At 38.3% G+C, this 13,679-nt stretch overlaps 1 protein-coding gene across 2 annotated transcripts in view; it reads right to left on the bottom strand.

The window, feature by feature from the left end:
- Positions 1 to 471: 471 nt before the first annotated feature.
- The window catches only part of LOC140303305 (testis-expressed protein 264), a 36,153-nt gene continuing 22,945 nt past the window's right edge, over positions 472 to 13,679 (bottom strand). The window contains exons 3-5 of one of the 2 annotated variants that reach the window (XR_011915185.1): positions 9,455 to 9,620; positions 2,584 to 3,236; positions 472 to 2,527 (exon numbers count right to left, since the gene is read on the bottom strand). Coding sequence is in view for 1 of the 2 variants with exons in the window: in XM_072382007.1 (XP_072238108.1) it covers positions 2,950 to 3,236; positions 9,455 to 9,620 (453 nt within the window). In the remaining variant the exon portion in view is untranslated. Of the gene's footprint in view, positions 3,237 to 9,454; positions 9,621 to 13,679 lie in introns of both variants that reach the window. The other variant, XM_072382007.1, reaches the window with a different exon arrangement.

Here is a 13,679-nt window from a genome sequence, read left to right as displayed (position 1 = left end):
TAGGTTTGTCGATATTTGTACCAAAATGTTGCACATCTTCTATAAATCTGTGGTGGAGAGTGCAATCTGCTTTGCTGCCATCTGTTGGGGCAGCAGCATCAGGGCCTGTGACTAAAACTAAACAAGCTAATAAAAAAATGCTGGCTCTGTGCTGGAGACTGGTCTGGAGCCTCTAGGGTTGATTGTGGAAAGAAAATTGTTACACAAGTTGCTGAACATTATGAACAACACTGCACATCCTCTACATAACAGTGTTGAAACAACTGTGTGTTCATTAAGAGGCTTCATATATATAATATGTATAATTTTGAATATCCAAAATACAGTGTGACTGAAATACATGTAATTTTGAATATGAAATATTCATAAAGTTTAAATGCAGTTTTCTACAATTGCAACTTTCACTAGATTTCTCAAGAATTCAAAGGATCAAGAATGTGGATATCAATGGACATGCATCACCAGGTGGTCTTTCAGGTTTCAGTAGCTATATTTATTTCATGGGGGAATCAGAGAATAAGAAGAGAACAAAGAGAAAAAAATTACCTGTGCAAAATGATACCACGAGGGAGAACCCTTGAGACAGTAAAATAACACAATTCAAAGGCTAAAAAGAACAACAGAACTGGAGTTAGCTGTGTGAGAATAATGTGAAAATGCTTGGGGCCAGATGTAGAGTGAAAAATAACTTCCAGAATGTTTCAGTTTCAGTGAAATCAATATCAATGATCTCGGATGCACACTCGCAGTGATCGTGTGCTCAATATGTGCAACACTAACAAAGGTTTAACAAACGGCACAAAAAAAATCCACATTACTAAGAAGGCACAGGAATATTCAGTGATACAATACATATATTTTTAAAAATGCAAGTTGTCCGCACCCAAGTCTTGTTCTCAGGGACCACTGCACAGCATTTTCTTTAGATGTTTCCCTGCTTCAACACACCTGGCTCCTTAACAAGGTTGTTCTTGAGGACAACCTTCTGAAAAGAGCCGTTTCATTTTAATTAGGTATATAGAAGCAGGGAAACATCTAAAACATGCAGGGCAGTGGCCCCAGGGAAACAAGAGCTATGGCACATTGATCTAAATATTTCAATGTTGCACACACTTTGGGGCACAATGGGGACTTTTTTTGCATCTGTAATTTAATATCTCAACTTTCAAACTTGTCATATTTTAGATTTCCTTCCATTCCTCCTGTGAACAGTGAGAATTTCAAGAAAGTTCTGCAAAATAAAGAAAGAAAGAAAAAGAAAGTTGCAAAGTAAAGCCGTTTTGTCAAGACAAACAAAGAAATAATAAAAGCATTTCTTTGTAGGCATGTAGCTCAGAGTGTTCTTCAACACCTACAGCAAACAGATGCAACAACAGTATAACATGTAGGCTGAGGCAAAAAAAACATTAGCTGAACCTGAAACAGCTTTGTGGGGGCATAAAACAGGGTCAGGAAAAGCCAAGCTAAAAAGGTGGAAAAAAAACAAAAACTCAAGGTGTGATAGTTTCAAATCAACATCGCATATCATTGGCGAGAGGGAACATTAACACAGTTCTGCAACATCACTGTAACATGTAGGTAGAAATGGGTCTGCAAACAGATGCTTTCCAGATGTGCTCTTCAAGCTCTCCCGCAGGTGCACAAAAAACAGTCAACCAAGGAAAAATAAGTCTATGGAACACTTGCAGCAATAAAGCTATTCCTCTGTTGTAGAAACAGAGCCTCCAAAAAAAGAAAGAGGGTGCTCTCATTAACAAATAGCTGGATAGCACTACAAGTGTCTGCAGGGAATCAGGAAGTATGGCGGAGGTCCTTTCCTTCTCCCAGGGCATTATTTGAAGAGATAAAACTATTTACATTTAGGTGAGACTTTACCTGGAGGCTGAAGGGTGAGGCAGTACACTTGTTTATGTAACTGATGTCCAAGAAACACATACACCATCTCCCATCGAGCAGAGCAACTTTCACACTCTAAGCTTTTTTTTAATGTGCGTTCACCAACTGTTTGGCTAAGTTTAGGCACTAAAAACCAGTTGGTTAGGCTTAGAAAAACAGCTCGTCTTAAAATAGGCCTTTTGATGCCTACCTCTTGTTAAAAATCTCCTTTTTCTATTATACTGGAGTCTATAATCTCACATAAAATTTTCTTTTTCATGTCATGACTTACAATGACACTCATTTTCTAGGAGACAAAATGTGTTTAACTTGTGTCCAAAAACACAAACAGCTTCGCCCATTACCCAGACTGTCATAATCACCGTCAGTGGGAAAAGGAAAAAGTGGAGGATATTCAAGAAAAAAACGTTTGACAACAAAAACTACTCAGCAACAGCAAATGTGTTTCAAGAATTTCAGGCTACCTGAACACTTTTTCAGGCTAAAATGACAAAACATAACTCTCTGTATTCAACATTTTCTCTTTACCAACAAGCCCAATGAAAAAAAAAAAACAAGGCTTAAAAAAAATGTCATCTAACCAGCCTGTGTAACCAGAGCCTGACACAGAACATGCGTTGGTGCTGTAAAGCTCTTTGAATAACTTCTGGGGAAAAAAAACAACAATATACTGTTACACCGGGTGACATTTTCTGTCAACATAAACTGATCCCTTATCCATTATCCTCAAGTTTACACAATAGAGCTCCGAATGTGGACTCAACTGTAAAATTTGTAACAAACTGAAGCTCCGTTTAGTGCCACAAATACAGTAACCAGCTGTTCTGGAAAATAAATGAACCTTTTTAACAATGCAACTATATTTCATATTCACAGTTTCTTATAGAAGATGTTATTAGTAAGTCTCAAACCACGAAAAACGAGGATTTTGGCATTTTCATGAGCTTTTTAGACATGACCAGACATGTTCTTCTATGAGCACTGACTTTTATAACTTCCCAACCTCCTCATCCTTTATTCTCTCATCATCAACTAGTACACGTTACGGAACTTTTATTCCTCCCCTCCAACGACACCCCACAACTCCCGAGTAGGAACGTCTAGGCTCTTCTGTGTGGAGTCTCCATGACGCTGCTCATCTCTCTCCTCTCGATGTCCACCAGTCTGCTCAGGGTCCAGCTCTTTAAGAGAAGTTCCCCTGGAGCTTCTTCCTCTGTCGTCTCTACTTCCTTGATTTTGGATAGGCACAGAGTGGACAGAGGACCCCGCCAGTGATGTCTCTCTGCTGTCTGACAGGAGAACTCCGCTCCCTGAGCTGCATTCGCTGTTGGAGTCTGCACCTAGAGCAGTGATGAAACAAAGGGAGGGGATGGACAGATGGTGAAAGGCCTATTATCAACAAACACCACATGAGAAAAGCAAAACTGCCCAAAAACGCAGGGCTGGGATTCAACCACAAATTCCCCCTTATTTTACAGCACCTGTGATGAATCATCAGTCATATGCATGGAGAAAACAATCCAAGCATTGGCCCTCAAACTATTTCTTCAAAGAAAAAAGGTGCGAGTTCAAACGAATATAAAATAGCTCAAATTAACAGAACACTGCCGGTGATGAAACAAGACAAATATCAGAGATGATACTGAAACACAAGGATTCTGAAAGATTTCTTTAACTCACTTCCACTCCCCTTCCTCTGTTGTTTTTAATGACAGAGCAGCTACAGCATCTGTCACATTTCTCTGGTTGTTAATGAACGATGAGATAGCAGCTCCAACACCTTGTGCTGAGACTTGAAATCAAAACTGAAAACAGGCACTGAGGTGCTGTTAATTACAAACGTGCATGAGCTAAAGGTTTTAATAGGATTGGATCATAGAAGAAGGGAAACCACTTGAGCCCTTAACATTTTGAGTTTATTCCTCACAGAAAGACTAGTTTCCACATATACCAGAGTGTTGACCTTTAGTCTCTGTGTGGATATAAGTGTTCTCACACAACACTCTTCTCTTAAATCAATATCTTAACACTAAGCCAGTCAGTCACAAACAGTAGACCTGATGATGAAATGCACAAATACCAAGAATTGACATTTCATACAAAACAGAGAACTTTAGCCCTTTGAAACCTGTAATTGGGCTAGCAGTTTTGAACAGTGTAAATTAAATGCTGTGTGCAATTGTACCAGTTCGGAAAGAACAGACACATACATTTGTGTATCTCACACATTCGATTGAGAATGCAAGCAACAGAAACAAAACCTATTTTCTCCATTCAAACACACATGCATACAAATAAATATTTTTGATTTCATGCTTAGATGACAGACGAAACTTGATTTTTGTCATTCAATCAACTTGATTTGTTCTTCCAGAAAGTTGTGGATTTTTGGACACCATAATCGTAGTGATGAATATGAGCTCAGACAGCAATGTTAGCGTTTTTATAAAGCACGTATGTGGGCAAATTAAAGTTAAAAGATGTGAAACTAAAGCCAGATGACACTACATGAGGTCCTTCATGTTCCATTCCGAACATATGGATGAGCCCAGGTTATAAAGACACACCCAACCTAAAGAATGACAAACAGGAGGAGAAGGGAAACAAACACGGTCAGAGGTGTTGTTGACTTTGTCAGAAATGCTCAGACAGGCTCACAAGAAAAAAAAAACAAACATGACAAGACAAGACAATAAGAAGGGAAAAAAAAGAGTCAAGTTGGAGATCATCCTTTCAGAATCGAGGTGAAACACTTGTCAATCTAAGCAAAATTTGTTAAACTAAAACATTTGAAATTTATGGCAGGCAACTATTAGGAATGGCTGCTGCTGGACTGTGAACAGGCTGTTTAGTGTGCTGCGCTGCACGCTGACAAATCAAAAAGTATAAAAGGCAGATATTGCTGTGCGACATTTCCCCAAATCACAATATTAGAAGGAGAAAATGACTTTGTGCAGACAGAGAATACGACACAGGGTAAAAAAAAAAGGTATGACACACACTGGAGTTTGATTCAAGAGACTTGGAATTAATTGTAATACAACCTACACAGAAGAGGGATGAATTATTTATTCCAGTCTGTGCACGCACTTGACTGTGATGATGTTCACTGATTTGAGCGAAACGTAAGCTGTGCAGATGATAAGGAAATACAAGACAGCACAATATGCAGCGTAGAATGTTTCCCTGGTTTTTTTTCTTACATGAATGCACTAAAGAATTTACATGAACAAAAAACAAACTAAATCAAATTTGAATCTAGCCACAAGCGCTGGAAGATTTATTTACACCCAACTCATATGCATGTGATAAATGAGAGGAAAGAAAAATTAACGAAAAATGCTAAATTTGTACAATAAGAACTGAAAGGTTTGGCTTTCAATTTCTTGTAGAAGCCCTGAGGGAATTCACAAAATGTAATCAGTCAATGGGGAGAAAATTCCCCATTCTGACTGAAATAAGGCAAGATATCTTCATTTGGAGGCAAAATTTGCATTTAGTTGGAAGGATTTAGCAGTGACTTCAAGCACTGGTCTCTACATACATCTGACAGTATGACAGTTGATTTGTGATTAGAATGAGAAAGAGAAAGATGTTTAAAAGATTCAGAGTTAGGATTTAGCATGCTTGATATGATTCAATTTACAAAACAGAAGCACAATTACAACAAGGTATAAAACCTACAGACAGTGCAGATCAACAGCTAATCTGAAAACAACACTTTCTAAATCCAACCATAACTTTATTCTTTTTACTTTCTATTTGTTTTTCAAATTTTAGAGCATTTTCAAGCATTTCTGCAGATGGTGTTACCAGTAGTGGCTTCATTTACACACTCTTTTCTCCTAAAGCAACTACAGGTAAATTCATGCTTCAGGCTGTAAACTGTAGTGGGCGGGCACCTCATTGGGGTTAAAGGGGCTCCAGCAATGGGGACTCCATGAACTGTGAGTGGAAGCTTTCTTTTTTTACCCCGCAAGTCTCTAATGTTGCTAAAGATTTGAGGGAGAAAAGAAAGTCTGAAGCAAGGTTTTTTAAGATTTTTTTCTCTCCTTTTCAGCATAACCAGTGAAACTATTTTCACTGCAAACCCCCACACATCACATTAATCACCGGAGTTTGCGGTGACACATTGCAAACACAGGCAACGTGGAGCATGGAATTGTGTTACATTCGCTAATGAACCAAAGCAGATCTCCACACTGCTTTTTAACAAAGCAGATTAAATGATCTAAGTGTTCAAAATAAAGCACATAACATGCATCACAATGCTTTCTACAAAAATGTACGATTAGAATAATCATAACAGTATTACACAATACCAAGTATGTGCATCTGCCTATTGTCAGAATATCAGCCCCTGACAGCCCTTAACAATCCTTCTGTTTCCTTCTGTCCTCTTCTCTGTATCCCCATATTCTGCGACTGATAAAGACTACCCTTTAACTAGCAGTGTCTGACTTTACAAATGCAGCGTTGTCTGACAAATCGACCACAGACTATGTCTATGCTTTGATTCTGGCTATATTAACAAGTGAAATTATCCCTCAGAGAGAAAATTAACATGCAGCTCACAGCTGTGTGGTCAACCGAATGTGCTGCTGGGAAAACACATGGGGGGGGGGGGGTTCTTGTGCCCGTGGGGCTGTTCTGTTGACTTTCTTCACTGGGAAAGAGCTACGGTTTGTCCAAATAGTTTCTAGATTCGACACTCAATACTTTCTTGGAAGAATGGGCTGACACAGAGTCTAAATTGTCATCAATGATGAGAAGTGTACTCAAGTCAGAAAACCCACCAAATTTGCTCACTGACACAGAGAGAGAAGTGAGAGGGAAAGGGGAGTGGCACCGCTTTCACAGAAGAAACATCTAAAGCAGAATTAGACTGTATATGTAAGCAGCATCGTTTATGTTATATCTTGTTTAAAAAAAAATATTGAGACAATCTATTGCTGCTGCTGACCTACCACTGATCAAAAATGCAAAACCAATTTTGTATCCGAGTGAACTATGCCAAGGATTGGCAGGGTAATTGTTAGACCGCTGTCTGGCAGCATGAGGAGCCATGTGTGCAGAAACTAAGGGTTGATAAGGTCACTGAGAGAGGATTGGTGTGTGGGGATGTTGGAGGTTGAGTGGGAGTGTGAGGGGAGATGTCTATAGACCGAAGGAGCTTCCAGTGATCTGAATGCTCCACTGGCTCACTCTGGCTGAGATGATCCCAGTGTGACAGGAGCACAACTATCTGTCACATTACCATTCAAAGACATGGACCTGAATGTCACTTCTACTCTGCACTGTGCCCATGACACATGAAGAGCAGGATTTGTCTCCACCAGTCTTGTCTGACCCCTCCCCCCCTGCTTAGCATCATTAAAAAAAGAAGAAAGAAATAGAAAAGTGTAAATGAAGAGGAGAATATCTGAAACATTTGGCAAAAGATGTTTCAAGAAAGAAACATCATTCAAGAAAGAAATAGAAAAGTGTAAATGAAGAGGAGAATATTTGAAACATTTGGCAAAAGATGTGAGGAGATGAAAAAGAAAACACAATTAGGGATGAGTCATTTTAAATCCTTTTACATCCTGCGGTTTGTTCTCTTTTAGCTATTCACCAAAAACACATTCAGGTTATAGTTACGAAAAGGATATAAGCTTAAAGTGCGACATCTTAGCTCACATTTGGGGTTTTAGAAAACATGGATATTTAAAAGTTTCGAAATGTGCTTCTCTGTAGCTCAAATGCAACTCGACTACTAGCTCAAAAGCTCTTTTATTGACAGAAGTGCCCTCATTATTTCTTCACCATTAAAAGGTCTGGGATAGATTGAAAGTGTGAGATTTTAATGAGGAAACTATTACTGTCAACCAAAAACATGCAATCAAAACAGGTAATTACAAGGCTGCAGAAACAACAAATAACAGATCTGAGATAAATCTGAGATGTCTGAGATAAAGCAGAAACATCCAAAGACTCAGATAAAATAAATCAATGTAGGAGGTTGAGAAGGTAAACACGTGCAATATTCTATTCTATTCAAATACAAAACAAACAGAAATGGCAAATGTTCACGTTTGAGAAGCTGAGACCAGGACGATCTAATGTTTTTGCTTAATAAACGACAATATCAGTTGTTGAAATAACTTCAGCCCAGCTGTATTTGCAAACCATATGCCATCTAATGCATATTTGAATATTAAGCATGTGGCTTATCAGTGTGTTTTCGTCTGTTTTTCATAGTTATTTTCACTATTGTTTGTGTCCAGGTTTTAGTTAGATTTAGCAGGATAAGACCTAGCTACATAGGTTTACTTCCACGAATTCAACTAACAATCAAATTGCGCCTCTTAATGAGCTTTAGTGTCTCGTAAAAATTCATTTCTGTCAAGTGGAATAGAGTTTAAGTTTTGTGACTCTTTTTAAATGAAATTGAGATTTCCATAGGGTGTCCATATAGCAGCAGAGCCTTCGGTGATCTGCAGCACAGCTCCACCAGAAGCTGTTGTGTTTGGGCATTTCATTAACACCTAAGAAGGTGTCAGTAACAGTTTTGTTTCCACAGAGCTGCTCATAAACAAAACAGAGGTAGAAGCAGGGTCTTACGTGTCTTGATCCCATCAGCTGCTACGACAACACAGATGCACCAGTCCCTTAGCATCTTAAAATCATAAAAAAGCAGCTTTTCTCTTAAAATACTTGTCAGTTACTTTTTTTACACATAATCTATAGTGTCAATGGATCATTTTTCTTCCTGAAATGAATCTTCCAGGTCATTAGAATGATGTTGTGCCCATCAGTATTTTTCAATCAATGGTACGGTCAAACTAATGTGATAACCTAAAGCTGTAACGTTACAGTTTAGTTTCCCTTTTATTGCAGCTCGGAATGGAAAAATATATTGCAGAATTTACCAGCTTAACAGCAAATATTCCCCTCAGGAGAAAAACTGACCACAGTGGCCACAGAGCTGCAACACAACTGTGAATTGGAAGAGCAGGTTGAACTGTGTCTTAATGTTATGAAGAGGTGCTAAGCTTGGTTGGAGATTCAATATAGAATGCCAATATCTGTCTTTTTTTTTTTTTAATCCTGGAACACTGACTACATGAAACTGAAGCTGGTTACTGAACTAAAGCCAGACATAAATAAACTCTGGAAAACAGAGCTGCTCTGTTGACTACAAATGTAATATAACGGAAGTTCCTTCATTTCTAAACAAGATTTGTTTCATTCACTGGCCTTAATCATTTTTTTTCTGCTAATAGGAGAACAGATCTAAAGATTGACACTGCAGCCGTATATGTAAATGATAATCACCGGGATTTATCCCTGGCCTCTATATCATGCTTGAATGATGTTTTCAACACCAGTGACAGAGGCAACAATATCTGTTATTTTATCTTGTTAAGCAATCATCATGGAATGCTAAAGTGGTAATCACTGATGCAAAAAAGTGTTGTCCAATTTCCTTTAATGTAACATCTGTGGACTTTTCTAATCCAAAAAGACTGCAAGTATCGTATTAGGGAAAATGCAAACAGCAGAAAGGCTCACATACCCGAGACGTCCGTGTCGCTGTGCGATTCCTCTTGTTCTGACAGTCTTCTTTCTACCTGCCGGACTTCAGGCACATAAAAATCCCCCTGCCGAGACAGTGGGACCATGAACTGGATCTGACCCTCTCTGTAGATTTCAAGGAATGGGTGTGCACATAGCCGCCTTTCCTGAGGGAGAAGTTGATGAGCACATACAAGTTTAGAATTTACAACAAATGACAGGTTTACATCAAACTGTTCATTTGACAGACAAAATGACTTGCAATAAATTAAACAAACAAAAAAAAAAAGATAGAAAAGCTGCTTCTTCGAAAAAGTCTTTAATCTCAGCTACAGTATCGTAACCGTCTGTTGGCAGTCTCGTGTTTAATATGTAGACACGAGTATATTGTACTGTGTTACACTGCATGCTTCCTTCCCAAACTTTTGCTTTGATGGGGTGGACTGACATTGTGTAGCTGATGCAAGTTCACAATTAAAGAAAGTAAAAGTGAAATATATGAAGAAAGTAAAAGATAGATGTGGCTTGCTTGTTAGAGAACATCATTCATTAAAATCATGACTAAAGACTGTGTATAGAGAGGTATCAGAGGTAGTTTACCTGAAGTTACATTTCTGTCAACGCTATAATGAACCACCTCTACACTTTAAAATGAGCACAGAAAACAGAGAGAGAATCCATGTAGGAGGATGTAAGCGCAGTCATGTTGATTATCTCACAAGTCTGTCGGCAGTCAATTGTGGGCAAAAAATTTTTTTTGATTTAGTATGTGGGAACCTTGCCAACTCACAGGTAAACTAAAGGGAAACCTTTTGTGCTCTCTTCACACGTCTATGACAACTTAAATCCCTACAATCCATCGCTGCAAATGTTCAGATTCCACACCTCACACTGATTCTTTTTTTTTCTTTCTTTTTTTTTAAACCGTGATTCTCCCTCTGCTGCTCGCCTCACTCCTTCAGATGTGGGAAGTCTCACATTCACTCCTCCGAGTTCACTAACGTTCCCTACGCCATGTTTTGTTGCCTTTTCATGCAAAGTGAGAGTACGACTCTTTCAGCCTTTGGGCTCATGTTAAATATCAAGCAATACTAGAAACGTGTCAAAACTACAGACATTTCTGAGCATTTTTGATGATTATCATCATTATTTGATATTTGACATCAAAGCTTTTTCAAATATAAAAGTTTACATCAATGAGTGACAATTTTACTGCTGTTTAAACATTGAATAATATATTGAAACATATTGGATATTGATATACTCTCTTTTTGTGGGGAAAGGGACTAGAACAAAAATGTTATGCTGCTTAAGACAAGGAACAATTTTACATGTTTAAACAGAATAAAAGCAGCATTTTGGTGATCGAGTGTGTGTGCTTCTCCATTCTTGACAGTTTCCCCATGTCTTTCGCTGATGTTCCAGATTCAAGCAGGGTGGAGGAATTGTCAGGTAGATTGAACAGATACACACAAGACAGGTTTTAGAGAGAAGAGAGCCGACTTCTTTTCAAACTCTATCGTATTCTCTCTTTCACCATCTGTCTCAACCCAATTTTCACAGCAGTGATGTTCCTCTTGCTTCGGTCTTCTGGAACGACGTCACTTTCAGGGATTTGTTTTTCTTTCAGCAGCATTAATTATTGGTGCCTTCTCCCTTCAGAAACATCAGGGTCTTTTTGTTGGCTCACTCACTCATCAGCCGGAGTCAGACAATGCACGACAATATGATACAAGCTTTGATGTATATGGATGCAGGCAGAAGCATTCGCACAAATTCACAACCAATCAATAAATAATCAAATGAGAAGCCAAGAGTTTGGTCTCAATTCGTTTATTCATTGATAAATTCTGATTGGTCAGAATCATGTTTGTCAAACAGCTGAAATCTTTAAACACGATTAGTCTCACAACTCTGTGCAGTCAATCGCGATCAATCACGATTCAATGACCAATTTACTCAATTTCGTAGTCTTTCATTTGGAAAGATGTAAAAATCCTCAGTATGAATGTACCGTTACTCTACCAGCTGAGCCTTTCCCTTTGAGAAAGCAGCATTTTGGCAAAAGTCGATAAGTTATCAGCTACGAGCTGCAGGAAAGAAAGATTTAGATTAGGATGTGCAGTTTCCAGAAATACTACACACTAATATGGTCAAGTTAACTGGAGGACAACTGTCAATTTGTCAAAGGTTGACGCATTGCTATTTTAACCGGGCAGTGCTGACGATTTCACAATATCTCATCATCCGACTCAAATAGATGAAGCACCCACTTCCGGTCACAGCCTTGGCAGCCCTCCGTGTTAGTTTTCTATTTGGCTTGCTTGCAATATCGTGGGCTGAATGTGAGCTGGTGAAAAATAAACTCACTGTCTCAAAAATGATGTGCCATTCTTTTCTTCCCGTTTTGAACTGCAAAAACTCACTGGTACATTTCCAGCATCGGGCCGAAAGGACTGCAGATCGGATTATAGAATTCTAATTCTACATTTACGGTGATTTATCTATTTATTCATTTTTAACGGCAAAAAAGTGAGATTATGTTAACGTGTTCTTAAAGTACAAGTCAAAATAGTTTTAATCCATATAGTGCAAAGGATGCTGCAAAAAGGAAACTTGATCTGACAAGACGTTTAGGGACTGTAGATGTGTTCATAAAAGCAAAGAAGATTTGACAAGGAAAGGTATACAAAGCAGTCAAATGGCACACTTAAAAGATCAAACCACAAAAGCCTCATATGCCCAAAGGAGTCGAGTAAGATTCGAGTGGATTGTAAACACATTGTATTTATCTCCATAATGACATAAAAGCAACACCTAATCAAAAATGAAGTAGTAGGTTTGTTGTTTGCCCTCTTTATACAAACCTTGTTCTGTCTGCAGTGTGCATCTCTTATTTATAGATGATGACAGTGGACACTTAACTTTACAATACTCACTAAAATATAAAATGGAAATAAATTTAAAAAAAATAAACAAAACAAACAAAAAAATACTCAGAAGGCTACAAAATGTGCTCATAATTAACTATTTCAGATTTTCCTTGCAATGGTTATGGGGCCAACAAATAGGACTGATTTTACAAAGAGATTATTATTTAGACTGTGATTAATTTAAACATGAGGAATTTGCAGTGCATCAGCTCCTGCAGTTAAGCAAGCTCTAACCTCAGCATTTTAAAGTGCACAGCTATAAGGAAACCAAAGATGTCCCTCATGAATAACACAAATGCTTAAAAAAAATACACTTACGGTGTCAAAATCGAAATGATACCGATACAATCAATCTTCAACATGCATCTCTATATGGGATCTGCTAGTTTTGTCTGTCAGAATATCATCCAACCAAGTTCCAAGGCATATTTGAACAGCGTGAACATGCAATCGAGTCCAAGAAGAACCCATCTGCCTTGTGCATGGGTTTGTGTGGCCACCCTAAGGTCATCCGTGAAACGCCATCACTGACCAGCAGTTGACTTCTTGCAACACTTTGCTAGCTTGCTGGAACAGTGCACTTCCACCAGATCTTCAGCAGGTTCACCAGGTTATTCTACATGATCTGTGTAAGACTCCACTCACTAATAAGCCATTTCTGAAGTCACTGACCGTTCAGTTTGACCATTAAGATGGTCAAACTGAACAGCCAAAGTTGTGCACAAATGCACCAAATAAGAAAAATACAGCAACACAGGAGTCCATTAGTTTAAAAGACTGTCAGTTGGGAGGCTATTTACTGTACTGTCCTACCTTTCCCTTCATTTACCCCAATGCCTCACAGTTACAGGCATAACAATGTCAACCTGTCAGCTCATTTCAAGGTAACGCAGACAAAATTCAGATAGAAAAACAGGCAAACCAACAACCACATATAATAGCGACAACAAATTAACTCCATAAGACCAAAATAAACTACCAGAACTTCTAATCTAACCAATAATTGCTGGTCGTTAGAGAACAGAGTAGAGTATAAAAGTGTAGAAGAGAAGCATTACTTTCACAAAGTGACATTCTGTTTATTGCCTTGTTTTAATGGGAAAAAAAAGTCAGATTCTGGATACAATTTAATGACAAACTTGAACATCTGCTTTTATAATCTGTCATGTCACAATTTTTCATGTTCTCCTGACAGTATTTTTTTTTGCAAAAAAAAAAATAAATAAAGATTCATGCTTTAAATGAGTTCCTTATTTAAAGATGAAGACAGAAGCTGCTCTGGCACAAATGTTC

This window comes from Leuresthes tenuis, unplaced genomic scaffold (genome assembly GCF_036924035.1).
Source record: "Leuresthes tenuis unplaced genomic scaffold, fLeuTen1.0.hap1 SCAF_3, whole genome shotgun sequence".
Lineage (NCBI taxonomy): Eukaryota > Metazoa > Chordata > Actinopteri > Atheriniformes > Atherinopsidae > Leuresthes > Leuresthes tenuis.
This window is presented reverse-complemented; position numbering and strand designations above follow the sequence as displayed.